Below are 26513 nucleotides of genomic sequence, written 5' to 3' on the forward strand. Positions count from 1 at the left end.
TTTCAACAAACAGTAAATCACCAATTAAGAGGCCACTCCCACAGGTCAGGAGCGTGGCCATTTGGGGCTTCAAGGAGCTGGCTTTCATCCCGTCTCAGTAACCAGGGGGTCCCTCCACCTGGAAGCTGGGACCGGAATAGAAAACCTACTGATGGTGTAAGGCGCTCTCTGCCCAACTGGAGAGTCAGTGGCATCCTGAAAGGCAGGGCTGGGACGGCCTTCAAGGTCATTCCAGGCAGCCCCCTCTCTACCCACCCGTGCTCACCCAGAACTTTCTTAGCCACAGTAACTGGAATCTACCCCTTTCTGGCCAGGAATCAGGCATGGGTTCTTGGCAGCCAGGCTCCTCGGTGGTGGGGTGTTCTGGCCTGGGGGTCTCCGACCTGGTTTGCCAGCAGCCTCTGCCATCCATGCTTCAGGCCCCTGGGCAATGGGCAGAGTGCCCAGCTCCCCAGCTGCAGAGTGGACAGATGGGGTCTCTAGGAGCCCACCGGGGGAGCTCCCGGGGTCCTTTTGGGAGGATAGAGAAGGCAAAGATAGAGGGGATAAACTGGGGACCTTGGAGTTGGGCAGACTATGAGAATTCTCTCTGTACTTAAGAAGAAGACACTTGCAAGTTAGTGAATCTAAATTCAGCCCAATTCCAAACTTAAACCTTTTAAACAGGAACGTTCTTAAGAAGGGAAATGGGGGAAAGGACCCTCACAAATACATATCAAGGGGGAAAACTGTGCGAACAGAAGTCATGGTCCCCCTTTTAGCCATAGCTGCCAGAAACCCCATTCTCACCCCCTGCAGACAGGTGCCCTTGTCCACAGGCACCCCGAAGTCCTTGACAATGACACAGTCCTGTCTCACCTCACAGATCCAAGAACCAGTGCTTCCTGGTGTCAGACTGGGCCAGTCCCTGGGGCAGAGGTCAGGCTGGGGTAAGCCCCTCCTGATGAGAGTGGAATGAGCCTGCCGGGCGGGGTCAGCTGGGGGCACCCCTGCTTCCTGCCCGACGCAAGGGTGGGAGTGAGGGAGGCCCGAGATGGGATCAAGACATCCTGGGTCATCCGTAGAATTAAGAGACTTGACCCAGAGGGGAGGGAAGGGGCGAAGGTCAGCCCTGCTAACGAGGAGGGCTGCCTCCTTACAAGGCTCCAGGGGGCCTGGATTTCCCTGGAGAGGGTGGTTTTGTCTTTGCCTACAAGCCCACAAAGGCTGAGGACAACCCCAATTAGCAGGAAACCCTCACTCCCCTGGGCTTACTCTACACTGCTCCTGCTGAGATTGGAGACAGAAGCCCAGAGATGGGGCTCGAGCAGAACCCACCCCCGCCCCGCCTTTGCTGAAGCATTTACAGCTGTCCCTCTGAGTAGGAGGCAGGGAAAGCAGGGACCCACTGAGACCCGTCCTAGACCAGCATTTTCCCCCACAGCTAAACTCCCATCTCCACAGCCTTGCTCTGCAGCCACCAACAGACCCAACGTCCCCTCCCCCAACTCCAACCTCTCTCCCAGCGAAAGGCCTCAGGTAGGCAGGGCTGGAGGTGGCTGGAGAAAGGGGTAGAGCCGTGGTGGGTAGATGGTCTGGAGTCTAACTCACTTCGCAGAGGAGAATCCTGGCCCCGAGAGGGAGAGAGGCGTACCCAAGGTCACACAGCCTCCCTGACTCCCGGCCAGTTGCCCCAGATGGAAGCGAGAGGAGGGGGACAGCGGCATTGAGGAAAGGCTGAGGGAAAGAGGAAGGGCCAAGCTCCCACTTGTACCTCCCCAACCATGGGAACTCTGTCTCCCGGGTGTCTTCAGGGCTAAGTCAACCTGGTTGGGCCAGCTGGAATGTTAGCAGGAGAGCCTGTTCCTCTGAAGGAGAGAGTGACAGAGCCCCTCAGCTGGGGCTCCCAAAGAGGGGGCTCTGACTCCTTCGTGTTCTGACAAGGTCCTGTGGCGCCCTCTGCTGGCCACAGAGCAGATCTCTGCAGGCTGGCAGGGCCCTGCTCAGCTCCTTCCTCCTGCCCTCCTATGTTGACCCCTTCACCCTGATGCAGCACGGACCTGAGGGCCCTCCAGCTGAGAGGGGCTTGAGAATCTGCCCATCGGATGCTTGGCGTTGGCTTAGTGGGATGAGTACCTGGGCTTTAACAAAGACCTACGTTCCAGTCCCTGCTCGGCATGACCTTGGCGGTCATACGTGGCCTCCCTGAGCCAGTTTGTTCACCTGTGAAACAGGAGTAAAATCCATCGTCACATTGGAGAGGAGTCTTGGAGATTGAATAGAGGAAAAATGGAAGTTTTAGCCTCGTACGAGGCCCATGGCAGACACAATTAATGGCCTGCAAGAGGGATTTCCCAGAGTATGGAGCCTGTGGCAGTGACTCCGCTGTGTTTACTTCCTGAGGACGGCTCCACTCACCTTGCCTGTGGCGCCAAGGTCCTAGTGGGCCAGGGTGAGGAAGGGCTCCTGTGTTGGGAGCTAAAGATTCTGGGCGTTTTGCAGAATTCAGAGACTTAGCCCAAGGAGGACTGGGGTGAACCATCCCAGGCAGACATGAATTTGTACACGTCGATCACAAATGCCAAGTGGTCCCTCACTGCACCCAGGAACCAGCCCTGGGTGACGGGCATAGTGAAAAGCTTCATAGAGGAGATATTTTACCACGACCCCTAACAATGAACAGGGGGTCCAGTTGAGGGAACAACAGAGAGACATAGAGTCCTGGGTGGCTCAGGTGGTTAAGCATCTGACTCTTGACTTCAGCTCAGGTCATGATATCAGGATCGTGAGATCGAGTCCCACCTCAGCTCCATGCCTGACATCAGGGTGTAGAGCCTGACTTGCTGGGCAAGCAAGGAGCTTATTTGAGATTCTCCCTCTCTCTCAAAAAAAAAAAAAAAAAAAAAAAGGCATAGAGTCCTGAAAATGGGTGATTTTTTTCCAGGGAGACAGGTGGTAGGTATTAGGACGTCAGGTGATGAGGCTGGGAAGGAAGCAGAGGATGGAAAACCTGGCCCCTCTTCTAAGGTCAAGGCCAGGCAGCGGCTGTTTGGCAATAAAGGGGTGTTAACTGTCCTGGGGAGCTTCCCGGCACGCCAGCACCAAGGCCCAGTCATGGAGGAGAGAGGTCGGAAGAAGTGCTAGCTTTGGCAAGCAGGAGGGTGCATAGGACTTCCCAGAAGATGGCAGAGAAGGAATGAGGTCAGCGGAAAAGCTGGAGGCCAGGTAGGACCAGTCTTCCCTTCTGCTGGTAAGCCTGTGGGAACTGCGGCCTGGCCTGAAGGCCACAGCTCTTGAGACCTGAGCGGGGAGGCTGAGCTGGGATGCAGTCTGTCAGGACCCTGTGGTGTCGTGCCCAGCCTTCAGATGCCTTCAGACGCAGGCAGCTGCTGCAGGGGGCTCACCCTGTCCTGTCACTGCTGGCATTTGGAGCCCCGGCTGGCACTTCATCTGGGGCTCAACTCACAGAGACAGGGGCTGTCCTCCTTCCTTTCCTGAGTGCCACTCCCTTCTCTGACACAGTGGGTTAGTCTTGACTCCTCTACTATTTTTTTTTCTTAAAGATTTTATTTATTTATTTATTTATTTGAAAGAGAGAGAGAGAGAGCACAAGCAGGGGGAGTGGCAGGCAGAAGGAGAGAGAGAAGCAAGCTCTTTGCTGAGCAGAGAGCCCGATGCGGGGCTCGATCCCAGGACACCTGAGCTGAAGGCAGATGCCTAACCCACTGAGCCACCCAGGCACCCACTGACTCATCTGCCCTTGACCTCCATTTGTCACTGACTGTCATCTCCAACCCCATCTCCTTCCTGTCCGTCCTGAATTCGCATCCCTGCCCCATAGGTTTGGCATTTTCATGGGGAGGGAAAAGAGGTTGAGGAGAAAGACGGGACACCGCTGAGATCATAGAGCAAACCCCACGATGTCCCGAAGCCACAGCTCTCTCCTGGTGCCCCCAGATGGGTTCCAGACGGCACCCTGCCTCCACGCCCCAAACCACAGACTGGCCCTCGGCCGTGCTGGGCCAGGACCCATGAGCCCCCGGGAGGCCTTAGACTTAGCTGGGAGGAAGGGGAGCCCCAGATGAAGCGGAGAGGCAGAAGCCTGTGTGGCTCAGCCAGCAGGTACCACGAGAGCAAAGCTTCTGGTGTGAGAATGGTGCAGGAAGTGCTAGGCGGCGGTGAGAGGGAGGGCTGCTCAGGTGAGCGGTCAAGTGCACGGAGCGTTGACCCAGCTGCGCCTCCAGGCTGGTAGTAGGACCTTCACAACTCTTCCTGCATCCGCTCCGGGACTCGGACTCTGCTGGCGAGACTGTCTCGGGGGCCCTTCTGTGAGTTCACGGAGCTCAGAGGAGCGGCCTGCAGGGGCTGCGGGATCCTCGGAGCTCACTGTGAGCTGGACGGCAGTCCCGACCCTCCAGACCAGCCAGCAGGGAGATCTGGACACCCCCACAGGCCGTGCTTCAAGGGCCGAGGCCTCGGGCAAGTCCGGGCCTCTTCTCAGCGCTTCTTTTATTTCTTCCTTCAGGGAGAACGGGGCATGCCAGGGATGCCCGGCAAACACGGAGCGAAGGTACCTGCCCTTCCCTGCCCAGCCCTCCCCCCCACCAGCCCCTCCCTGAGCTCCAGCCCTCTCTCCTAAGTTCTGGGACACCTGGGAGGCCCAGCTCCTTCTCCTTCCCAGGTCCACTGGGGAGACATGAAGACAGGGTACATGTTTCCTCCCAGCCCTCTCTCCCTGCGGTGCCAGCCTGCTCCGGGGGGGAGCTTCCATTTGGCCCAGGAGCCAGCACTCCCCAGTGCCCTCCTGACATGGCCGGGCCTCCTCTCTTGGGCGTCTTGGTTAAGCTCAGCTCCAGCTGAGGAGTGGGGAGCATACTCACCCACATGGGGAGTAGGGACTCCCTAAAAATCACCTGCCCTTGGGATTGACTAAGTGGCACATTGGGCAGCCTATTTACCTCAAAGTGGCTGATCGTGGGCTGATGTGGAAATGGGGCTCACTCCCAGCTGCTCTGGGAGAATCCTACCCGCACACCCTCTCTCGTTCTCCCCTTCCACACGGCGTTCCCTCTACCCCTTTCCCTTCCCACTGAAGCCCTCCCCACGTGGCACCCCAGAGAGACCCCGACCTGGACACTCCTGGGCTCCCTGATGCGAGGGCCTGGGAGCTGAGCAGGTGGGTGGGAAGCTTGGGGGACTCAGCGGTGCAGCTCAGAACCTCTGCCTTCCTGGGGACCCACGCTCCCGGTGCCAGACTCTGCCACCCACCTTTGCCGTGGGCCTGGGCAGCAGGCAGAAGCAAGCCGTCTGCCTCCGTATCCCCTCCCCACCCCGCCCCAGGGGAGGCTGGGAGGCTGGCCACTCCTTCCCTGCTTGCCTCAGCTGTGGAAAGTCGCCATGCCCTTTTCTTCTCTCCACCAGGGAGCTCCTGGAATTGCTGTGGCTGGGATGAAGGTCAGTGGAAGGGTATCACTACACATATGAAGGGCACGGTGGGAGGGAAGGAGAGAGGAAGACATAGCCGGGGCTTCAAGGACTCCGTGGGGTGGCCGCTGGGCCAAGGAGGGTGCAGACGGGATCCAGAAATATCTCTCTTAAGGCAACGTCTACGCCATTATGCACAACTTGACCAAGAGATGTTTAACTGAGCCCTGCAAAGTACATTGCAAAGGTTTGCTGGCCTCAGGGAAAACAGCGCCCTGCCCGTGAGCAAGGGAGCCCAGCGCTTTCCTTTATACCTCGGAATCCAGCAGCTGCGTGCCTGCAGAGCTCCCGAGAGGAGAGCAGGAGTCCTTCCCCTGAACCCCACCCGAACCGCATCTGGTCAGCAGGCAGACGGATGGGGACCCCCAGAAGCACAAAGGTGGATCTCCCAGCAGGTCCACGGACAGGGGGCACTGTGTCCAAAGCCAATGCCCTTTCCTTCTCTCTGCCTGCTCTCACTCTTTTCACATCCCTCACTTGGGGGATGAATCGGGAAGAGTCCAGGAGGCCTCCCTTGTCCTGAGACCTGAAGCCTAGGCAGAGGAAAGTCCTGGGCAGGCCAGATGCTTCACACACCCCATGAAGACCTTTGCTCGTTTACTCCTGCACCAGCTCTCGCTCTTTCTCCTTCATCTCTTTACTGGAGTCTTCTTTGTTTCCACACAGGGTGAGCCAGGGACCCCAGGAGCCAAGGTACTGATTCAGAGGGAATGTTCTGGGCTGCATGAAGTATCAAGCATGGGGGGAGGCGGCAGTGGCTGCTATTATTATGCTCCTGGTTCCCCTGAAGCCGGCCTGGAGCTGGGGACCTGACTGAGCAGAGGAGGGCCCACCCAGGAGGGGCCTGCTGGCCAGGAATGCCTTCCCCTCCCTCTGGCCTGGAGCTTGGTTAGTTTGCCTGCATACCAGCTCCAGCAGGCAGTAACTCCTGTGCCCTGTGCCTGCAGGGCTCTGTGTCTCTTCTCTTGTTCTACAAGGGATGTAACATGAAAAAAGTTTCCATGCCAAATAAGTTTGGGAAATACAGACTTAAAAGTATTTCAGTTTTCGTTTTGTTTTGTTTTACTGCAAACCTTCTCAGAGCCTTTAGGAGGCTATATATATACTGGGGACCTCTAAAACTATAATCTCTGATGGTGCGGCATTTCCAAACATTTTGACTAGAGCTTCCTTTTTTAAAGAGGAACGTCATATGGGACTAGTATTCTGGAAATGCTAGTTTACCATCACTGTCCACCCTACCCCTCAACACCTCCCCCCAGTCCTCTTATCAGTGACTTTCTCTTCTTACCACAAAAGGAGACCCAGGAGCAGTAGGAAAGCCAGGGCCCCCAGATTTGCCAGGAAAGAGGGGGCAGAGGGTAGGATATTGTGTCTCTGAGCGTGTGTCCGCTTCAGACTGGCCTCTGCTGGTCCCACACTTCGTGCTCCAACCCCATGGTTCACGTGCTACCTGCAGTATGTTCAGGGTGCATGTGTCCCCTGGAAGAGGGGAGTGCCCGGATGGCCTGGGAAAACTTTAGAAATCCTACACTCGGGAGCACACTGTCCCTCCTCCAAAGCATTGGTTCCCAGGAGGAAAGGCCAGCAGGAGGAGGCTTTCCCTCCATCCGTCCCCTCTCCCCCAGGGTCTCTGAAGGGCAACACCTGCATCCTTCCCCTTTAGACTCAGCCTGTTTCGGGCTAGGCCCCAGCTCCGGCATACCCCAGGCACAGCGTAGGTGGAGCTGCGGGGAAGGGGGGGGTCAGGACTTCCTGCCCATCAAAGGGGACCACACTTGGCTCCCTCCCTTTCCTTGATGGGCTTCAGGCTCTTTTGTCATTCAGCTTCTACCCAAGGGCAGGTGGCAAGGGGATGACAGTCAAAGACTTGGTGTGGCATCCTCTGTGGCTTCAGCTGGAAAATTCACTGAGACACCTGTCAAATTATGACCCCAGGGCCCTCCATTTCTATTATTAGCTACAAGAATGGGCAGCCATCCAGCTATGGAGAGGGGTGCCCTCGGGTGTTGACCTGGTGGGGTACTCTTGGGGTGCTCTCCCAATACGGGCCACTCTGGGAGTGCCAAGTGCTGTCCTCATGGTATAGAAGAGGGAGCTTTGGAAGAATTGAGGAGACAGGCTGCTTCTGTCCCTTGAGACTGGGAAGGGGTCACGCACAGCCCTGGAGCCTCTTTATTTGTGCAGTGAGAGCAGGGCTCTGAGATGCGTGTCCTGGGGAAGAAAGTTCTTCTTGGTGGAAAAAGATGCTTAGGGCAGGGTGTCAGCTTGCAAGGGATGCCTGAACCAAGGACCACAGGTTGTGTGAATCAAACAACAGAAGCTTATTGTCCCACAATAAGGCCAGGAGCCCAAGGTCAAGGTGCCAGTAGGGCTGGCTCCTTCTGCAGGCTGGGAGGGAGAATCTGTTCCCTGCCTCTCTCCTTGATTCTGGCCATTTGCATCCCTGGTGTTCCTTGCATCTGGCATCCCTGGTGTTCCTTGGTTTGTAGAATTACCACTCCAATCTCTGCCTTCATTTTAACCTGGTGTTTTCCTGGTGTGCCAATCCCCCCATCCAAATGTCCCTTTTATAAGGACACCAGTCATACTGGATTAGGGGCCCACCCTACTCTAGTGTGACCTCATAACTTCGCCAGTTATGTCTGTAATGACCCTATTTCCCACAAAGGTCACATTCTAAGCTACAGGAAGTAGCTGCAACACACGAACTTGGGGAGGACAGAAGCCAACCCATCACAGGAAGCAAACTTCTCAAAATGGTCCTCCAAAGGAGAAGTCTAGTGAGATGAAGTTTGTGTTCCCTGGAGGCAGGGAGGGGTCAGCAGAGACCGTGGGCCTCTACGCACTGGACATTTAAAAAATGAAAAGAACAGAGTGGTTAAAAGGAATTGTATCCCCAACTGCTGGCCTTCTATACCACTCAGGTCTCCCAGGAGATGCCCCGAAAAGGAGCTAAGCGCTCTTGGTGCCTCTTGATTGTAAATGATGAGGGCCCAGCCCATATGGGAGCAGGAGAACAATGACCCAGGCCCTCACCAGTGTGAAGTGGTTCAGGAAAGGAATCCGGTGCGGATGGGGGTCTCGGGGGGAAATGGCCCACGGAGGGGCAGGGAGGCAAGCAGAGAAAGCCAAGGTTCTCTGCAGGAGGGGCTGGGGCCTTCCCAGTTGGCCTGGAGAAACCGTTCCTAACCCTGCACTGTCTGCATTCCCTCCACAGGGTGAAAAGGGGGCGGCAGGCTCCCCTGGGCTACTCGGCCTCCTGGGGCAGAAGGTGGGTATCGGAAAGCCCAGAATGGTGGGTTTTATGTAAAGGCATTGGGGTTCATCCGCGCCTTCATTCCCAGCTCTGGCCATCCAGGGGCCCCAGTATCAGAGGTGTCCTTGGAAGACAGAAAGATTCTTGCGTGCTATACCACGTGGGAGGCCCCAATTGACAAAAATGTCTGTATTCAAAGACCAGGAGCTGTGACCTTGTCCCATGTCCTTGCACCGGCTCTGAAAATTGCTCCCTAGTACACGAGCTCCATGACATTCCACTAAAAAGAAAAGAAGACTTGAGGTCAAATGAGTGTGGGGAGAGCTGCATGAGACAGGCCCCCTTGGAAAGTCACAGGACACTCTCCTGTCACACTCAGAGCACCTGGTGGGCAAAGAGCCTGAGCTGCTTCCTTTCCCTCTGCCTTCCCTGACATTCTTCGGCCACCAGACCCTTTATTCCACATTTCAAATATTTCCCATCCCCAGAAGGAGGGTTCCATGGACACACTCTGAGAAACAGTCTAGACCCAAGGCGTGACGGGTCTCTTGCTCAGCTTCATACCTGTTCCCCTGCAATAGCCAGGTCCTGTCTCTCCTTACATCCCATGGCCAGTGAGACCAGGCCAGGCTTCTGAGGGCCTCTGTGCCCAGCCTGGACCAAGGCGTTGTCTGCTGCCCCCACTCCTTGGAACTGGAAGGGGAGAAAAGACAGGGATGGGCCACCTCCCTCTGGAGCTGAGCAGGCCTACTCATGGTTACATTCCCACTCTCCCCCTCCTTCTGCCTCCAGGGAGAAAAAGGCGATGCCGGCAACTCCATTGGAGGGGGCAGAGGGGAGCCCGGCCCCCCAGGGCTGCCCGGGCCCCCTGGGCCAAAGGTGAGTTTCCCTGGGATCCACGCTCGAGGGAGACACTGCCTGTGTGGCCTTTATCTTCAGCCTGTTCTTGGGGACTCCATCCTGGGTGCCTTGCCTTCTCTCCTACTCCAGATGTCTGATTTTTCCAGTGGATTCTAGAAAGACAATTTGGACTGAGCTCCTGATTTTCCGTGGTGACTGACTATCCAAGAGAAGCAGTCCGAGGGCAGATGGCTGGTCCCAATGATTCAAACAGCTACAGTGTAACTGAGTCAGGGATGGACGGCTGCAGGGCTTAGGAGAGCCGGAAGGGCCCCCTACCCAGGCTCTGAATATGAGATCAGTGATCCGTTGAGCCCCACCGGGTGCTGGCACACACCGGGTGGGCGGGGGGAGGGGGTCCGCAGGGGGGTCAGCTGCAAATGGGACCGCTGTCACTTTCCTTACACCAGGTGGAAGCTACAGTGGTGAGATTTGGGTTTCCCGAAGCAGAGGCCTCCTGCGCTGCTTGGTTTGCTCCAGCAGCCCAGGGAGTGAGGAGGGCCTCTTTAAGGCGAGGACCCGTTGCATGATTTTTGGAAGATACACACATTCGTTCCACCAACATGTATTGTGGGGCTGCTGTGGCGGGGCTCTGCCTGGCCTGTCAGGCTGCAGAGCGCTGCCGTTGGCTTGCTCGTGGCCCAGCAGGAGAAGCAAACCCAGTTCCCAAGGAAATCGTGGCAGGGGCCAGAAGGAAGCCCACAGATGGGCAAGATGAAGTGGCAGGAAGGGTCTTGGGCAACCGCCCACGGGCCCATCGGACCAGCTCGAGTGCCAGCTTTGCCAATGGTGGCCCTGGAAGCAGGGCTCTGGGACATCCCCAGGGTCGGATTCTGTCTCCATGGGACATGGATCCCTGGCAGGTCTTGGGTTTTGATTTGGGGTTGGGGAAGCCTGGTCAGTACTGTCCCTGCATCCTGGGACACAAGAGGGGAAAGCTTAGAAGGCCGTGTCCTCCTTCAGGGAACGGGCAAAGTGCTGAGTGAGGGACGTATGCGCGGGGGACCTCCTCTCGTCTCTCTTTGCGCCTCCCATCCTAGGCCTCCTGTTCCCCCTCCCTACGCATACCCAGAGCCTTCATGGTCCCTTCCGTCTCCTGGGCAGGACCTGCTGAGGTGGTCTTCCCAGTGTTCCAGGTTCTAAAATGACCTGCCTCCCTATAGTTAGGACCGGATGGCAGTCTACACCGGGGGTCGGGGAGAGGTGTGCCGACGGCAGTCCGCACCCCAGGGCTGAAACAGAGCTGGACTGTGTGTTAACCAAGAACTGAGGAGCTTCTGGCACTGCGGGCTGGGCCCCAGAAAGTGGTGCAGAACTCCGAGGAGGAAAGAGGCAGACAGGGAAGGCTGCCTGGAGGAGGTGAGACCGAGGCTGGGCCCACAGAGTGGGTGGGAGTCAGATGAGTAGAATGAAGTGAGTTAGTAGAAGCCAGCGCAGACAAAGACTGAGATCCGGAAACACCCAGCACCCATGTCTCTCCTCTTCCCCAGGGAGAAGCTGGCATTGATGGCCCGGCCGGCCCCCCAGGACGGCAAGGAGACAAGGTACAGAGGCTCACAGTTCTGAGATGAGGGTTGGCTTGCGAGTTCAAGACCTAGCTCAGGAAGAGAAAGCGCGGTGGCTGTCCCTGCAGCTGGACCCCTGGGCACAAAGCTGCCATCAGGGTCTTGAGGAGTCAAGTTCTATTGTCTTTTTGTTTACTTTCCATCTTGATTTTTTAAAAAATTGTATTTAATGTTAACATTGTCTCAGAACCATCGGGACTGTGGTTTGTTATCATGTATTCCCCACAGTCCCATCCTGTTTCCAACCGGGACCACCCCCCACCCCACCCGGCGGGCGGAGGAAGGGGTGGAGTGCTCTGCGTGCCTTCTGCCAAACCCCCTTTCTCTGTCCTATGTGGGGCTGTCACACGCAGAGAGGCCCCTGAAAGAACCCACAGCCCCTCCAGTGGCAATTACGGACCCCTCAGGCGATGGGCAAAAAGTTGCTGAGCTCTCAGGCCCTGAGCCAACTGGAAATAAAGGGAAGCAAAGGGCGTGGTCCTTCAAAGCAGAGGCGTGGGGGGGGCTGGGGGGGGGGGGGGGGGGGGGGGGGGGGGGGGGGGGGGGGGGGGGGGGGGGGGCGGTCCCTAACCACTAGCCCAGGCCAGGAAAAAGGTTATCCAGTGAGAAGCCGGGTGAGAAGCCAGAGGAGCTGGGAGGCCCAGAGGAGGGCAGGCTGGGGAAGATGCTCTGTGAGCGGGCGGAGACTGCACTTTCCTGCACGGGAAGGTCAGCGGCTTCCTGGCCTGAGCAAAGATGAGCCTCCCAACCCTTCCATGGCTCTCTGGGGACAGTAGATGCTCTTGTACCCAGCCTTGTCGCCATTTCACTCAAATTGTCATGCAACAGGGGGAGCCTGGAGCACCTGGAAACCAGGGACCAGCCGGCCCCAAGGTACGTGCATCTCCCCCCCCCACCAGAGTCAGAGCCTGCACCTCGCTTCCCTGGGGTCATGGCGTGAGCAGCTGGACTCTGGGTCTTGAGGGGGAGGGAGGGAGAGAGACTTCTTTCTGCAGTCGTGGCCGCCGTGATGGGACTCAGTCTTCTCTAGGTCTGTCTAGTCCAGAGTTGTCGGACAGAGACGTCTGTGTTGGTTCTAGCCCCTCTGGGCATCCTCGGTCAGTGTGGGAAACCCCCTGACAGGCTCCCCGGCCTGCTGCTCTGGGTCCTCCTGTGGGCAGCCAGACTCAGGCCGCCTCGGCTATGACCCTGTCTGGTGAAGAGCAGGCAGCCGTGCCCCGCAGCCTGTCCCTCCTGGCCCTGGCCAGCGGTTGAAACTGCATTTGTCTCGCAGGGCACCAAAGGGGAACCAGGGAAAGGAGAGATGGTGGACTACAACGGAAATATCAACGAGGCTCTCCAGGTACGTGGGAGCTGGCGTAGAGACTAGAGATTGGGAGGCGCTCAGGGGTGCCAGGCGCTGTGCCATGACCCAGTGAGGGGGCGCTTCGATGCCCCAACTAGTGTCCTTGACATCAGACTATTGACAGAGCTTCCAGAAGAGCAGCCCCCTTGCTCTCTCTCTCTCTTGGCCTTTGCCTCCAGCCTCCAGGCAAACGCACCCCCTCATTTGGCCGCCAGGTGGCTGGCTCTGGGTCTGGCCCCGCTGGCTGTCTATCCGGGCTCCGGAAACTGAGCATGATAGTGGGTGGACCGGGGTTCTGGGGCCCCACATCTTCAATACCTGTGGGTCATTTTGTGGGGAGTTGTGGGGGAGGGGTGCCCTGTGTGTTGTAGGTTGCTTCACAATATCCCTGGTCTCAAGCCACTAGATACCTGGTCTTTCGCCACCCCTGGCTGACAGCAAAAATATGCCTCCAAACATCACTAAATGTCCCCTGGGAGCCAAACCCCACCCCCGGTTGGAGAACCAGTCCTCTAAAGGAAACACTGCCCCACTGGGGATCTGTTTACTTGGGGTACGATCCTGTCTACATGCCAACTCTTATCCCCCGTTTCTTGAGTGGCTCTGTATCTTCTTATTCTGCATTCGATGTTTACAAGGAAGTATGTTGGAGTCTTGAAGTCTGGTTCTGGGGGGAGATGTGGAGAACAGGGGAGGGTCCCAGTCAGCAATCAGGGAGAAGCAGAGATGTTGCCCCCCCCTGAAGTGAAGGCGAGTTTGCAGGGCCTGAGTCTGGGGTAAGACAGCCTCAGAGGCTCTGCAAACCTTGGGGAAATGTGGGGGCGGCATGGGGAGAGGCATGGAGCCCACCAAGAGGGCCTATCCCTACTGTGCTCCTAAGGGAGGCCCAGCTCTCATGTTTCCGTGCCTGGGCCAAGGGGACCCTCCAGACGACCCTTGACTTGTTCTTGAACTGATCGCATGGCATTGATTTTTAGGAGATCCGAACGCTGGCGTTGATGGTAAGTCTTCCTCCTTCCCTTGGGCACTGGGCTGAGGGCTGGGGCAGGAGGGCGGGGGCTGTGGGAGGGCAAGGACTTGAGGTCTCACCTCCAGAAAGTAGGTGCGGGGCTTCTAGGTCAGGGCTGACCCTGAAGTGGCAGGGCAGAGGGTGATCCGAGCCTGAGCGGGGGCTCTCCGGAACCTCCCCAACCCGGGTCCCAGCTGTCCTCTGGAGCAGCTCTTCACCCATTCCACGGCGCACTCTTATCTCGGTGTAGACACTGGGGCACTGTGCAGCCGTGTCAAGGAGATGGAAGTAGAGAAGAGGATGCGTGTATGTTTCTCCTTGAACCCAACCTTCAGCTCATAAAATCCATAACCCCCCAAATCAGGAGAAACTCAACCTCCACTTTTTCACCTTTCCTAGAAGTCGGTTTCATTTTCTGCACTTGGAAAACCAGTGAATTCCAAGCCCTGATTTTGCGTGTGTGCCTACTACCACCAACAGGCCTGTGGATTTTTGTAGTGAACATTTCTAGTTAAAACAATTGCCATGAGGTTTAACTTTCAGGTGCAGAGAAGAAAGGAGATCCCAAAGTTCTCAAACTATCATTTAACTTAGTATTTTTATTTTTTTAAGGAAGTTATTTATTTGCAAGAGAGAGAGAGAGTGCACATGAATGGAGGGAGGAACAGAGGGAGAAGCAGACTCCCCACTGGGCAGGGAGCCTGATGTGGGGCTCGTTCCCAAGACCCTTGTATCATGACGTAGCTGGAGGCAGATGCTTAGCTCTATTTTTAACTCTATTTCTATTCTATAACTATTTTTTTAAGATTTTATTTATTTATTTGACAGAGAGAAATCACAAGTAGATGGAGAGGCAGGCAGAGAGAGAGAGGGAAGCAGGCTCCCTGCTGAGCAGAGAGCCCGATGCAGGACTCGATCCCAGGACCCTGAGATCATGACCTGAGCCAAAGGCAGCGGCTTAACCCACTGAGCCACCCAGGCGCCCTCTATAACTATTTTTAATCCAGACTCAAACACCAATCATATCATGTCCCAACCCCAGAGGTTGGTATAAACATCACATGATTCTAGAATCAGTGAGCTTCATTTGAGGACATTAAAATATATTATTTGAAATAGCTATCCAAAGCAAAACTTTCATGGAATCTTTTTCTCTTTTAAAGTTAACCTCAATGGGCACCTGGGTGGTTCAGTTGGTTGAGCGACTGCCTTCAGCTCAGGTCATGAACCTGGAATCCCTGGATGGAGTCCCACATCAGGAACCCTGCTTGGCAGGGGATCTGCTTCTCCCGCTGACCGTCCTCCTCTCAAGCTTGCTCTCTCTCTCTCTCTTTTCAAATAAATAAATGAAATCTTTAAAAGTAAATAAATAGAGTCAAACTCAGGCGTAATTTACATACAATAAAGTAGACCCACTTTCGCTGTGAAGTTTGATGAGCTTCAACCAATGTATATATCCCTGTAGCCACGCCTTGTGGGTTGGGTTTACCCATGGGAGTTATTCATGTAACCCCCAGAGCACTCCAGAAAGTTCTTTCTTGTGCCTCGGGAGTCAGTCCCGCACCTACCCGCAGGCCCCGGACACCACTAAGCTGCTTTCTGTCCTGGTGGATGAGATCTGTCTCTTCTGGAGTGCCATCTGAGTGGAGTCGCGCAGTGTAGCCATCTGCGCCTGGTTCTCCAGCTCAGCATGGGAGGTCTGGGTCGCATCCGTGGCATGGCCGGCACCCATGCTTGCTACATTGTTCGCTGCGGAGGAGTGTTCCAGGGCATGGGTGTCACACGCCTGCACCTGTTGATGGATATCTGCACTGTTTCCAAGAGGCATTTTAAAGTCCCGGGGTGTGGGGGGGGGGGTGAAACGTATCTTCTCGGAGCCCCCGGGGCCCTCAGAGGGAGGAGGAGGGAGAGGCTGGTAGGCGTGGCTCCAGGGATCCCCGCCCCTCAACCCCGCCACTCTAAGCCAGACATACTCAGTGCTTATCCACTTAAACTGTGGAGTCCCCGTGCTCTTCCCTTTGCTGAAAGATGTTCCGGCCACTGAGGAGACGTTTGAAAACGATCCATCCCCATAAACCAGCCTCCACATACCCCCCTCTGGCAACAGGCCACTCCTTCTTGGTTGGAAAGTTCTTCCACAGGTCTTTCTTTTATTTCCTAGGGACCCCCCGGTCTTCCCGGACAAATCGGCCCACCCGGAGCCCCAGGGGTCCCAGGCCAGAAGGTAACGCTTAGTCTTGACAACGCAGAGACCCCACAGAGGGACTGCGTGTGTCCCTGAGTGCGGGCGCCAGTGGGTGATCCTCCCATCTTCCCTCAGAGCTACCGCTGCTCCCAGGCAGCCCAGGCCCTGCTTGTCCCCATCGCAGCCACCCCCTCTCCTGCCGCCTCACTCTGCCGTTCCTCCCCTGCTGTCTGACTTGGGTTCCCGTCATTCTCAGGCTCCTCGGAGAGCTGGGTGGAGCTTGGGTCTAGACAAGCCACTGCTCCAGGCAGAACCATTGAGGGGGGGGGGGGGGACCCCAACCCACTTATCAGGGAACATGACACTTGAGTGCCTCCCGGATCTCCCCGCTCCTTCGCTCCCCACCTTTGCTCCCCTCTGCCCCACCCCTGTGATTTTCTCAGAAGGTCCTGCGTGTTTGCACCTCTGTCCCCTGCTCAGGAGGGCCCCTGCCCTGACGTACCCTCCCCTCTTCCCTACCTTTCCAAGTCCTCATATTTCAAGTCCAACGCAAAGCCACCTCCTCCTTGAAGCCTCCCCTGCTCTACCAGGCAAAATTCACTGCCCTGTCTTGTCTGCTCCTCTCTTAGCATCATTTTGCTTGGTGATGTGGGTCATTCTTTACTGGCCTCAAAAACAGAGGCCAGGCCTCCCTTATCTCCCTCCCTGACCTAAAGAAGAGGATTGGGTTGATGCGAAGATTCAGGGAGTTTTACCTGTGGGGCAGGCAGGATAGGAGGGCTGGGCTGGGGGTGAGGGGAGTGGGGCACTGGGAGGCAACACCCCTCCCAGCCAGTACCCAGGGTCCTCAGAGACAGCGTGTGAGGCCATGGCTAAAATGTGGACTGCGGAGCCAGGATCTAGCTGCCCGCCGCCCACACCGCAGGCCTCGTGCATGCGCACGGCTCTGCCCTGGGGGCCTCACCGTGAAGCGGAGGCCGTGTAAGTTCATAGCTCCGGGCTGACCCCGGCACAGAGGCAGTGCCATAAATGACAGCTCCTCTGCTCTGACGCTGACCTTCGTTGTTCTGGCCCCAGGGGGAGATCGGACTGCCAGGCCCTCCAGGACACGATGGAGAAAAGGTAAGAGCAGATACTCCCAGATGAGCCTCCAAAGATGGACTTTGACTGGGGCTAATGGGGGATGGTGGAGCTTGGGGACCAAAGGCTCTGGAACAGGCCCATATGTGAGCCTGTGGGGAAGGGAGTGGGAGCGTGGGGCCAACCCTGCAGGAGCCTGAACCCCACACTGCTGGCCCCAGAGGAGCCGGGCAGACCCCGCTGGGATGGGCTGGGGCTGGTGCTGAGTCTCCCCCGATTCCAAGGGAGGTGGACAGAGCCATGTCCTTTGGACTTCCCATTCTTTTGTGCACGTGCTCACTCTCTCTCTCTCTCTCTCTCTCTCCTCCATCATTGTATATAGTAACAATTGCTCATATTTTCTAAAGGGACCTCGAGGCAAGCCAGGAGACGTGGGCCCTCCTGGTCCCCCAGGCCCCCCAGGAAAGTCTGGGCCTGCAGGAATGAAGGGAGAAGACGGACACGCAGGAAGCCCGGGAGAGAAGGGGGAGAAAGGGGAGATGGGACAGGCGGGCCCACCGGTGAGTGCCAGGGCGGGCCGGCCAGAATTCCGCCCTGGGACGCCTGCCTGCCCGCGTGGTGTGCCGCCCCAGCACAGCTTCTGCACGGTGCCTGCTGCAGCCTGGGCTGGAAACCTGGGGCCGGGAGTTGGGGGCCGGGGACTCCCCTGGGTTTCCCTCAAACCCCTGGCTTTATGAAGGCCAGCGGTCCCCCTCAAGAGACCGGGGCCTGTTCAGTCCTGTGTCCTTGGGAAAGTCCCTGAGCCTTGCAGGACCTCTATTTTCTCATCTCTAAAATGGGGCTAATCATTCCCTCCCTGGATACTTCACTGGGTTGTTGGGGAGGAGGTGAGGTCACAGGGGTAATCCCGCCTCTTTGGCAAGTATGCAGAAGCCCGACACCCCTGGGGGGGAGGCTGCCTGTACAAAGAAGGCACCTTACCCGGTCTTATGAGGCTGCTGACTTGACCTGGGCATCTTCCGGGGTCTTCAGTGGCTTTTCATCTGTGAAATGAGCACCTTCTCGAACCCCTGCCCTTGGAGGAAGGGAGCCATGCCTGCATGCTGCAGTTGGTCACAGACGCTCAGCCAACACCCTCGCTCTCGACTAACAGAGATCTTTGTCGATCTGTAGGGTCTAGACGGCCCAACTGGGGAGAAAGGAGAACCAGGTGGCCAAGGGAGGCCTGGAGCAACAGGAGTCCCCGGCCCTATCGGGCTCCCGGGATTTACAGTAAGGCGAGAGGGTGGGGTATTGAGGTTGTCCGCGGGCCGCTGTGGATGTGGGCACGCAAGCGAGGGGGCCCCTCATGGGGTCACCAGCCTGGCGGATGCCTGGCCCTGTATCGAGGCTGCACTAACCCCCGCCTGCCTGGCCTTTTGCGGGGGAGGGGGAGGGTCAGAGGGGTGGATGGGGTCCTCTTGAAGAATAGCTACCCCGTGCGGAGCACCAGAGTGTGAATACTGGTTCCTGCTTCTCAGCTCACAGCATGGTGGCCTCTGCCTTCAGGCACCAGCCTGGCTCAAAGGTGCTAGAGTCTTGGGCTCAGAATTCTCTTATTTGAAGTATAGAGAACCTCAGAGGTCAGTGGGTCCCACCTAGGACCCAGGGCAGATGTCCCTCTGGCAGATGTCCTGCTCCCCGGGGCTGCCCCACTCAGCTGGGACAGGGAGGCAGCTCCCAGCCTCCTGACATGGCCCTCCACCATGGAGCAGATCCGGGCTAGAAAGAGCATGTGCAGAAGCTTCCTCCTCAATCTCGCAGCCCTGGCCCTCGCCCTGTTCCTAGAGCCACAGAGTAGTTTCTGTGACCACGTAACGAATCTCGTATTCGGCAGCTGAAAGCAATGCGCTCTTCTGATCTCAGGGTCTATGGACCCAGAGCCCAGCTCGTCTCCGCCAGGCCTTCTGCCCCGGGGAGGCTCACGGGGCTTCAGTCAAGCTGCTGGTCTACATTCTCACCCGGCTGCTCCTCCCGGCTCGCCGCAGTTGGCGTAAGCAGGCAGTTCACATTGGAGCAGCTTGCTTGTTCAAGGCCAAGGCCAGCAGGAGTCTTTGAGTGCCTGCTGCCAACACAGGGTCATGTGCACATGCGTGTGTAACATAATCTGAATGTATGCGTGTTATAATCTGTAACATAAGCGTGGAACATAATCACAGGAGTGACATCCTGTCATTTTGGCCAGGTACCATATTCTATTGGTTAGAAACAGGTCACGGGTCCCCCCAGGATCTGTGCACCCCAGGGTCCACACATGGTATCAGCCTCTTCTCCCACATGCTGGGACCTCAGATCCCCGAAGATGGTGATCTTGGGCCTCTTGTCCCGTCTTCTTTACTGCAAGCTGACTGTCCCCTCAGCCTCCCAGGTGGCCCTTGATGACACCTTGACCTCATCTAGTCCTGGTCTGGTTTGTCACAGATGTGAAGGTGTCCCTGTGCCACCCCACCCCCACCCCGAGTGCCAGCACCCACAGCTTGGTGTTTTGTGCCCACAGGGAGAGAAAGGAGAGCCCGGGGAGAAGGGGGAGCCAGGAGTGGAGGTATGTTGCGCCACTTGGTCTTCTGTGTCATGGGGTATTTGACAGGGATCTCATCAGCCCCCAGTCCCTCTAGGACACACGGCATTTCCATGCTCTAGAAGGAAACACACAGCTGCCTGACATAGGGAGTGAGCAAGAAGCCGGACATTCACTGAGGACCATAACCCAGCCCCGGCGTCCCAGGTCATGGTGTCCCCACCAGTGTTCACAGAGCACCTGCCATATTTCCTTCCCGTGCTAGAGTCTGGAGTTAGGAAAAGGAACAGAACCACCTCTGCCAATGGTCCCCAGTAGCATGTTCTAGGATGGTTAGCCACTCAAGGAGTTGATGAACATCCTAGAAGATGGGTCTTTTGAGCAGGATCTTGAAGACTCTAGGATTTTGCCTAGAAGCTCAAGAAGTAAGCTTTCCTGAGAAGCACATTCTACTCTGAGAGGTGTGGTGGTGAAGGCAAGAGGAGAAACAGTGGGGACAGAGGTGCTAGGGACGGAGGCCAGGGTCTCATAAGATGAGAGAGAATTGGCTTATTTGTAGGCTCAGGGAAAGAGCCAAGAAAACAGCAGAGCTCAGCCACATGTGAGGGAGACCATGTTTGATGGGAGAGCCTGTGCCACCCAGACAGAGCCAACAGAGGGACCAATGAGCCTTCTCAGCCCCCGGAGAGGTCCCCCAGCCCCTGTCACCGTCAGTGTCACCAGGGCCCGTTCCCCATTCAGGGAAGTAAACTTGATGAGGAGGTATGTTCCTGGGTTAGAGACGGGTGGCCTCCTGATGAAATGCTCCGAGATTCAGGAAAAGCACCACACACAGAAATGTTCCTTCCAGAAGTATTTAAAGTAACAATTGGAAACAGCCGACATTTCTAACAAGAAGGAAATGATTCAATAACTTATGGTAATAATATTAATGGTATAATAGTCCCCATGTTTGGGAGCGTTCCTTGTGCCAAGCCCGGCTCCAGGCCCTAGCCGGGGAGTAACTCATTTCACGCTGCTCAGTAGAGACATGGAAAGGAGGCTTGTAGGGAACATACAAAAAAAAAAGAAAGAAAGAAAGAAAGAAAACCAGGTTTCAGGTTAAATGAAAAACAACAGAGAATCAAATTATATATATAAAATCATTGTTAAACATGAACATATATTCAGATACATTTTATGCATTAAAAAAAGAGTGGAAGGAAATCAAGCAAAATATTAGGAGTAGCCAGATTACCTACTCTTTCCATTCTTTCAATTCCCTCTAATTTACAAAATATTTTAGTGGGTCTGTTATTACTTTATTTGTTTGTTTGTTTGTTTTCAGATCATCGTACAGTAAAATTGACTTTTGGGTTGAGTGTGTATAGGTCTGTGAATTTTTTTAAAACATTCATAGGTCTGTGTAGCTACCGTCACAATCAGGATACATGAATCACCGGTTTATAATAAGGGAAAAAAGCAGTGAACTTTTTAAGAAAAGATTCTAGAGTTTCCAGAGATTGAGCTGAGAAATCCACGGATCCGAGAGACATGAGAGGTACCCGGTCTGCCCAAGTTCGGGGGCTTCTCTTTGGTGGCCTGACAGAGCGTTCCCTCTGGCCACACTCCATGGGATTCGAACCCTGGGAAGGCAAGAAGAGCTTCAAAGCTGAGATGGTGTGACCAGCTTAGAAAGGAGCAGGCAGGCCTCCCTCCTGCGTCTTGGGTGGCCGAGGGTTGGTAAATGGATGGCCGTCCTTATCAGAAACAGAATCTGTAATGAGCACCATCTTCCGTAGAAAGAAAGACTCCCGGAGTCCCTCCACCTTCCCCGTCCAGCATGAATCTGTCCTACTTCACTCTGCCTTTAACTAAAGGGAAGAAAAGACCAGCAGTCTCTGTTACAAACCCTGCGGGACTTGAGGGGCATTCTTCCAAAACTGCTCTGCCCCCTCCCACATAACCAATCTCTGCTCCTATAAGCCAGAGGTCTCAGATTCAAATGCCTACAGGCGCCAGGCACACAACAAATGAATGCCAAGTTCCAGATCAAAGACAATAGAGAGTGGTGGGGACTGGGGTTATCTGAAGATTTCATGCCCCACCTGGAGGGCAAAGCTTTTATTCAGCTCCAGGCAATGTTGCCATGCTTGAATGAGAGCCTATGCTGCCAGGCTTTTCTTTTCTCTTTCTTTTTTTTCCAAGAAAATCTGGACGTCTAGACGTTTTGACAGGATTTCCTGGCAATCTGTGGGTTTGTTTTTGTTTTTTTTCCTCCAACAATGTGCAGGTTCACATGTTGCTATGCGTTTCTGCCCTGTTCTCAGCCTTCTTTTGGGAAACCGACAAGCTGGGCACTTTTGACCTCGTCTAGCAGTCCCCAGCTAGACCTTGAACCATGGTAAAAGGGGAGGCCACTCGGAGGGTAACAGAGGGTGGGCTAACCATCTCCCTTTGGATTCTAGGTTCCTGGGCCTCCAGGGCCAGAGGGGCCCCCGGGACCTCCGGTAAGTGTGGTGGACTCGTCAGCATTTCAGTCCACAGCTCCTGGATCCCTAATATCCCTTCCCCCTGGCAGTCACTGGGATCCATATCAGCCTCGGGTCACTGTCACCTCCTCCTCCTCCCTGGGTGGGATTTTTCTCATCCACAAACCTCTCCCTACTCCTTTGCACCCCTCCCCACATCATGTTAAACCGGCCCCGTCTCAGTTACCCCAAGTAGCGTGGGCATCACCAGCCGTCTTAGAGACAGCTGACTGGAGTGCCAGCCATGGGGTCTGGTCCCACCGCCCCGCAGAAGTCCCTCTGTCACTAAACTCTGCCCTTTGCTATTAGGTGCCCACTGTCCCCCTTCCTCCTTCCGACTAACCTGCAGCAAAAACATCGGGATTAAGATGGAAAGTGGTGTAAAACCAGCCCCACTGGATTAGCCTTTCCGGGTGACAGGGGACAAGATGAGGCCTTTCTAGGACCCCCCAGCATCCTAAACCAGTAGATGCTGGTCCTTCCGCTGCGGGGTTCCCAGTCCCCACAGCACCGTGTCACCCATTGTCATTGGCACAAGTAGGAGTAATAACAATGGTGTTTACCGCGACTTCTTACGTGCCAGACGCTATGCCCAGCACTTCACATGTATTAATCTAACCAACATTTGCTGTCTGTACTCCTTCTGCATCTTCCCTTCAGGAGGCTCGAGGCCCACTGTGAGGGTCACAGAGAGATGCTCTGTTAGTCCCTGGTTGGAGAGGCCTGCCTCAGACTCCACCCCAGGGAGCCCCAAACACGAACCCCCTTAGCACTCTCTCCACCATCCCTGGGTGGGGACCCCAGGCCCTTGCTCTTTTGTGGTCCGATGGACAAGGTGTTTTTGACTTACTTAAAAATGCAGCTCTCAGGTGCCTTGTTTTGATTCCAAATACAGGGGCTCCAAGGTGTTCCCGGACCAAAGGTAAGAAGAGGTCATATGAGAGGTGCTGAGCGGGGAGGGGAGGGAACGTGTCAGAGAGGGCCAAAAAGCAGGAAAGTCCTTGAGAGACTGGTGGCCCATCTGGTCCCTTCCTAAAGTAGAATCATGTGACAATGGCCAGGGGCGACAACCAGGAGAGAATGACGTCCTTTTAATACCCGGCATTGACCCTGGATAGGCTTCCGATTTACAATTTCCCCATCCATTAATCACCCTACGAGTGACGAGTGACGGGTTGGATTCTTAGCATAGAATGAAATGCCTAGACCTTTCTGCCCCAGACCTTTCACGCACCCTGAAGTATAGGTGGAGACAGAGAGGGGTGTAGTGCAGGCCCCCTCTCCCCAGGTCCAAGCCCACTGGTCTCTGGCCTGGGGGGGGGTCTCCTAATCTCCCCCCTCAAAAGCATATCAACTGGATAAGAGGGGCTGGGAGCTGATGGCAAATTGTCCTGTGCCCCCCCACCCCCACCCCCACCCCCACCCCAATATTCTTCAGGAGACTGTTGGGCAATTTCTTGTCCCAAAGTTCCAGAGCCTTGGAGCTCCCATGGTGATATTCCGGACACCTGCCAGTCAGTTTCTGCAAGGCCCCAGTTTTCCTGCTCTGCAAAAGGTCACTTACGCCAAGCCTGACCTGGAAATGCCCTTTGGGTCTGCCTTCACTCCACTCATCCCCTTTTCCTTTGGGGACCTCTCAGTTACTACAGGGATACCAAGGAGTCTAATGGAGGTAGAGCTAGGCTAGGAATTCAAGAATTCTTGGAGTCTCCTGCCTGCCATCCGTGGGCCAGCCACCTCTGCCCCTCCCTCCTCCGTCCTCTACCTGCCCCCGTGTCCCCAACCCACCCCTATCTCCAGGACCCCAGGATGCAAGAACGAGTTGTCTGAGACATGCCTTTCTGTGATCTCCCCCTTCCCTTTCCTTCAGGGGGAAGCAGGACTAGATGGAGCAAAAGGAGAGAAGGGTGTCCAGGGAGAGAAAGGAGATCGCGGGCCGCTGGGATTACCCGTAAGTATCTCAGAGCCAGCAAACCTGGAAGGATCCCAGCTGGGTGGTCCTGAGGAGGCTGGGGCAGCATGCACAACCGTGGGAGAAGGCTGCTGCAAAACTGGGGGTTCTAAAATTCCATTGCAGAACACTCTGTTTGGTTTTGCTTTCCCACGTGGGCAAGACCGTAGACTCTAATTCCCTTCCCGAGGGCTTCCTCTGGGCCAGCTCCAGGCCTGGGCATGGGGGGACGATGCAGAGCTAAAGAAGACAGGGCCCCCCACCCAAGAAGCCCCCAGCTGGAGAGCCCCAAGAGGCCTGAGAACAGCCTCAGGCCCTACATGTGACTGATTCAGAGGCAATAAAAATCTGCCCTTAATGGGAGTCAAGCTTGGAGGACCTGGGAGCAGCGAGTCAGTGAAACGCTCAACATCTCTCTATTTCCCTACCTTCCTCGCACCGGCCACAGCAGAAGAGCTTGTACAAAAGCAGATTCTCTGCTCCCAGCATGCTAAGGCCACTCAGTCTCTTGTCTCAGGCTGCCCTGAGATCAGACCCCAGGTCGGGGCGAGGGGCTCCCTAGGAGGCAACTACTTTTGCAGATGTGGGTGACTGGCCTGGGAGAATCTTTTGCTCCAAGCTCCAGTGGATTCATGGCCCCGTCACTGCCTCCCCTGTGTCCAGGGCCGTGCTCTCTACCCCCCACCTCCCAGAGCCCTGGGTTTCCTTCTCCCTCATCCCTCAGTGGGGCTGGCACCGCTTGCTTTCCGAGAGCTGGAACAGATGTCAGGGATCCCTCTGCTCATTTTACTGAGGGTCCCAGAGAAGAGAGAGTCACTTGAGGTCACATATGAAGTCAGTGGTCAGGCCACGCCAGAGGCTGCTCCTTCACTGAGGCCACTGCCTCACAAAGGGGCTCATTCCAGCCACTGGGGCTTCCTCTGTCCTGGGCACAAGGCCAGTTCCCACCCTGGGAAGCCATAAGGAGCAGGAGAACAAAGAGCAGCCCAATTACCCCAGCCTGGCAGAGCTTGAAGGTCTGGTTACAATAGTCACAGCAACCAAACAGCAAGAGCAAAAGGTACGATCACATCCTCATTAGTGCATCAAATGTAGGACATTTAAGGAGCTGATGTGCCTGGCAGACTGTAAGGAACTGATGACTTTAACAGACATTTTCCCATGTCTTAAGCTGTGTCCAGAATATTTAAGTACTCCTTACTAGAGAAGAGCCTTCCTGCCCTGACTCCACCACAGATCTCTCATCCGCCTTCACGGCCCCAAGGCCCTAGTGAACGTGGGAGAATTTAGTCAAGGCTCGAAATGCAGATGGCACAGAGATCAAACAGGTTATATAAACAGAGAAAGTGCCCGGTGTGTCTTTAAGTTGTCAACTTTCAGTAGAGGCATGGGTGCAGAGAAATATTTTTGCTAGCTTCAGAAAACAACCGAGCGAGCATCTCCACAAACGGCAACGAACAGGGACGTCAGGGATGCAAGAGGGAGTGGTGGGGACTGGGGCGCACTGGAAGCCAGGCATTCCTTCTTAAGGAGAGAAACTGACTGTTCAGCTGCCTGTCGTCTCAGGGGAATGTGGGGCCAGTATTTCCAGATGGTCTCATGTTTCCAAGGAAGTTGGACATCTGGCATTTTATGTGAAATCTCCCCATTTTCGAACATTAAATCAAAATTACTTGCAACCCCGCAGACCATGCAAAATATGTCAGTGACCCACATATGGCCTGAAAACAGCCAGTCCGTGTCCTCTGCCCCAGATCTCTTGAGAAAACTCAGAATTGGTATGGCATAGGCCAAGTTTGTGACTATTTAGTTAAAGTTCTGATTTTCAGCTTCACCTCCGTAGTTTATGCCATAAAGTAGCAGCCTGTTTTTCTAGAACATTCTATGGAGTCCCTTCTAATGGCCCTACAGAAGTGGTTCTCAGTGCTGGCTACCTACTGGAGTTGCCTGGAGCTTGTCAAATATGCCATTACTCTGACCTCCCTGTTGGAGACTTGGGTTGAATTGGGGTGGGAGAGGGCCCAAACATCTCTATTATTTCATGTGCCTCCCCAGCCAGGAAATGCTGATCTTGCCCTAGAGTGGAGAACCTGGGTTCCCTAGGCCAGAAGCCAGGATTATCCCAGAGCTTCGTGATCCTAAAACTGAGAAGGAAGTCCCTAGAGGATCCTACTACCTCTTCCCTGTCCTCCCTTGCCTGGGGCATTCCCCTACCTTTAAAACCCCGAGGCTCATTTTTAAAACCTAGGCTCATTTCGGAGGCTCAGCTAGATGCCCTTTGATAAGAACTCAGTTCTCACTGGTCTAGACTGTCCCCACTGCCTTCTTTCTGGTTTGTCACATTGGAATCATTAGACAAATTTCCCTCTGAGTCTCCTAGGTGGGTCTTGGGGACAGTATCCCAGCCCAGCATTGGAGCGAGAGTTCCTATTGGCACCTCACAGATCATTGGGTGCTTCGTGGCGAGTGGGTCCCCTGTCAGCCGGTTTACTCCAGAGCATACGTGGCTTTAGACCTCTGTCCCAGTCAGCTGCCCCCAAAGTGTTTTTCTCCAAACAGGCCCTTGTCTGGGAGAACAGGAATGGACTGTGTTTGCCCTGAGCTTTGCAAACCACACAGTGCCAGCAAAAGGTCAGGCATCGTGAGGATTCACATCCCAGCCCCCTGCCCACCCCCGAGCAGAAGCAGG

At 55.5% G+C, this 26513-nt stretch overlaps 1 protein-coding gene across 8 annotated transcripts in view; it reads left to right on the forward strand.

Annotated features, from left to right (window-relative positions):
- COL13A1 (collagen type XIII alpha 1 chain) overlaps window positions 1–26513 on the forward strand; it is a 78906-nt gene that overhangs the window by 35358 nt on the left and 17035 nt on the right. For 6 of the 8 annotated variants that reach the window (XM_059397620.1, XM_059397621.1, XM_059397622.1 and 3 more), the window contains 17 exons: window positions 4505–4549; window positions 5401–5433; window positions 6130–6156; window positions 8684–8737; window positions 9515–9601; window positions 11113–11166; window positions 12016–12060; window positions 12461–12529; window positions 13510–13533; window positions 15703–15765; window positions 16804–16848; window positions 17214–17366; window positions 17980–18078; window positions 19343–19387; window positions 21811–21852; window positions 22769–22795; window positions 23744–23824. In XM_059397620.1, coding sequence (XP_059253603.1) covers window positions 4505–4549; window positions 5401–5433; window positions 6130–6156; window positions 8684–8737; window positions 9515–9601; window positions 11113–11166; window positions 12016–12060; window positions 12461–12529; window positions 13510–13533; window positions 15703–15765; window positions 16804–16848; window positions 17214–17366; window positions 17980–18078; window positions 19343–19387; window positions 21811–21852; window positions 22769–22795; window positions 23744–23824 — 993 coding nt within the window. The remainder of the gene's footprint in view (window positions 1–4504; window positions 4550–5400; window positions 5434–6129; window positions 6157–8683; window positions 8738–9514; window positions 9602–11112; window positions 11167–12015; window positions 12061–12460; window positions 12530–13509; window positions 13534–15702; window positions 15766–16803; window positions 16849–17213; window positions 17367–17979; window positions 18079–19342; window positions 19388–21810; window positions 21853–22768; window positions 22796–23743; window positions 23825–26513) is intronic. The other 2 variants (XM_059397623.1, XM_059397619.1) reach the window with 1 other exon arrangement.

Source organism: Mustela nigripes, chromosome 4 (assembly GCF_022355385.1).
Source record: "Mustela nigripes isolate SB6536 chromosome 4, MUSNIG.SB6536, whole genome shotgun sequence".
Classification (NCBI taxonomy): Eukaryota; Metazoa; Chordata; class Mammalia; order Carnivora; family Mustelidae; genus Mustela; species Mustela nigripes.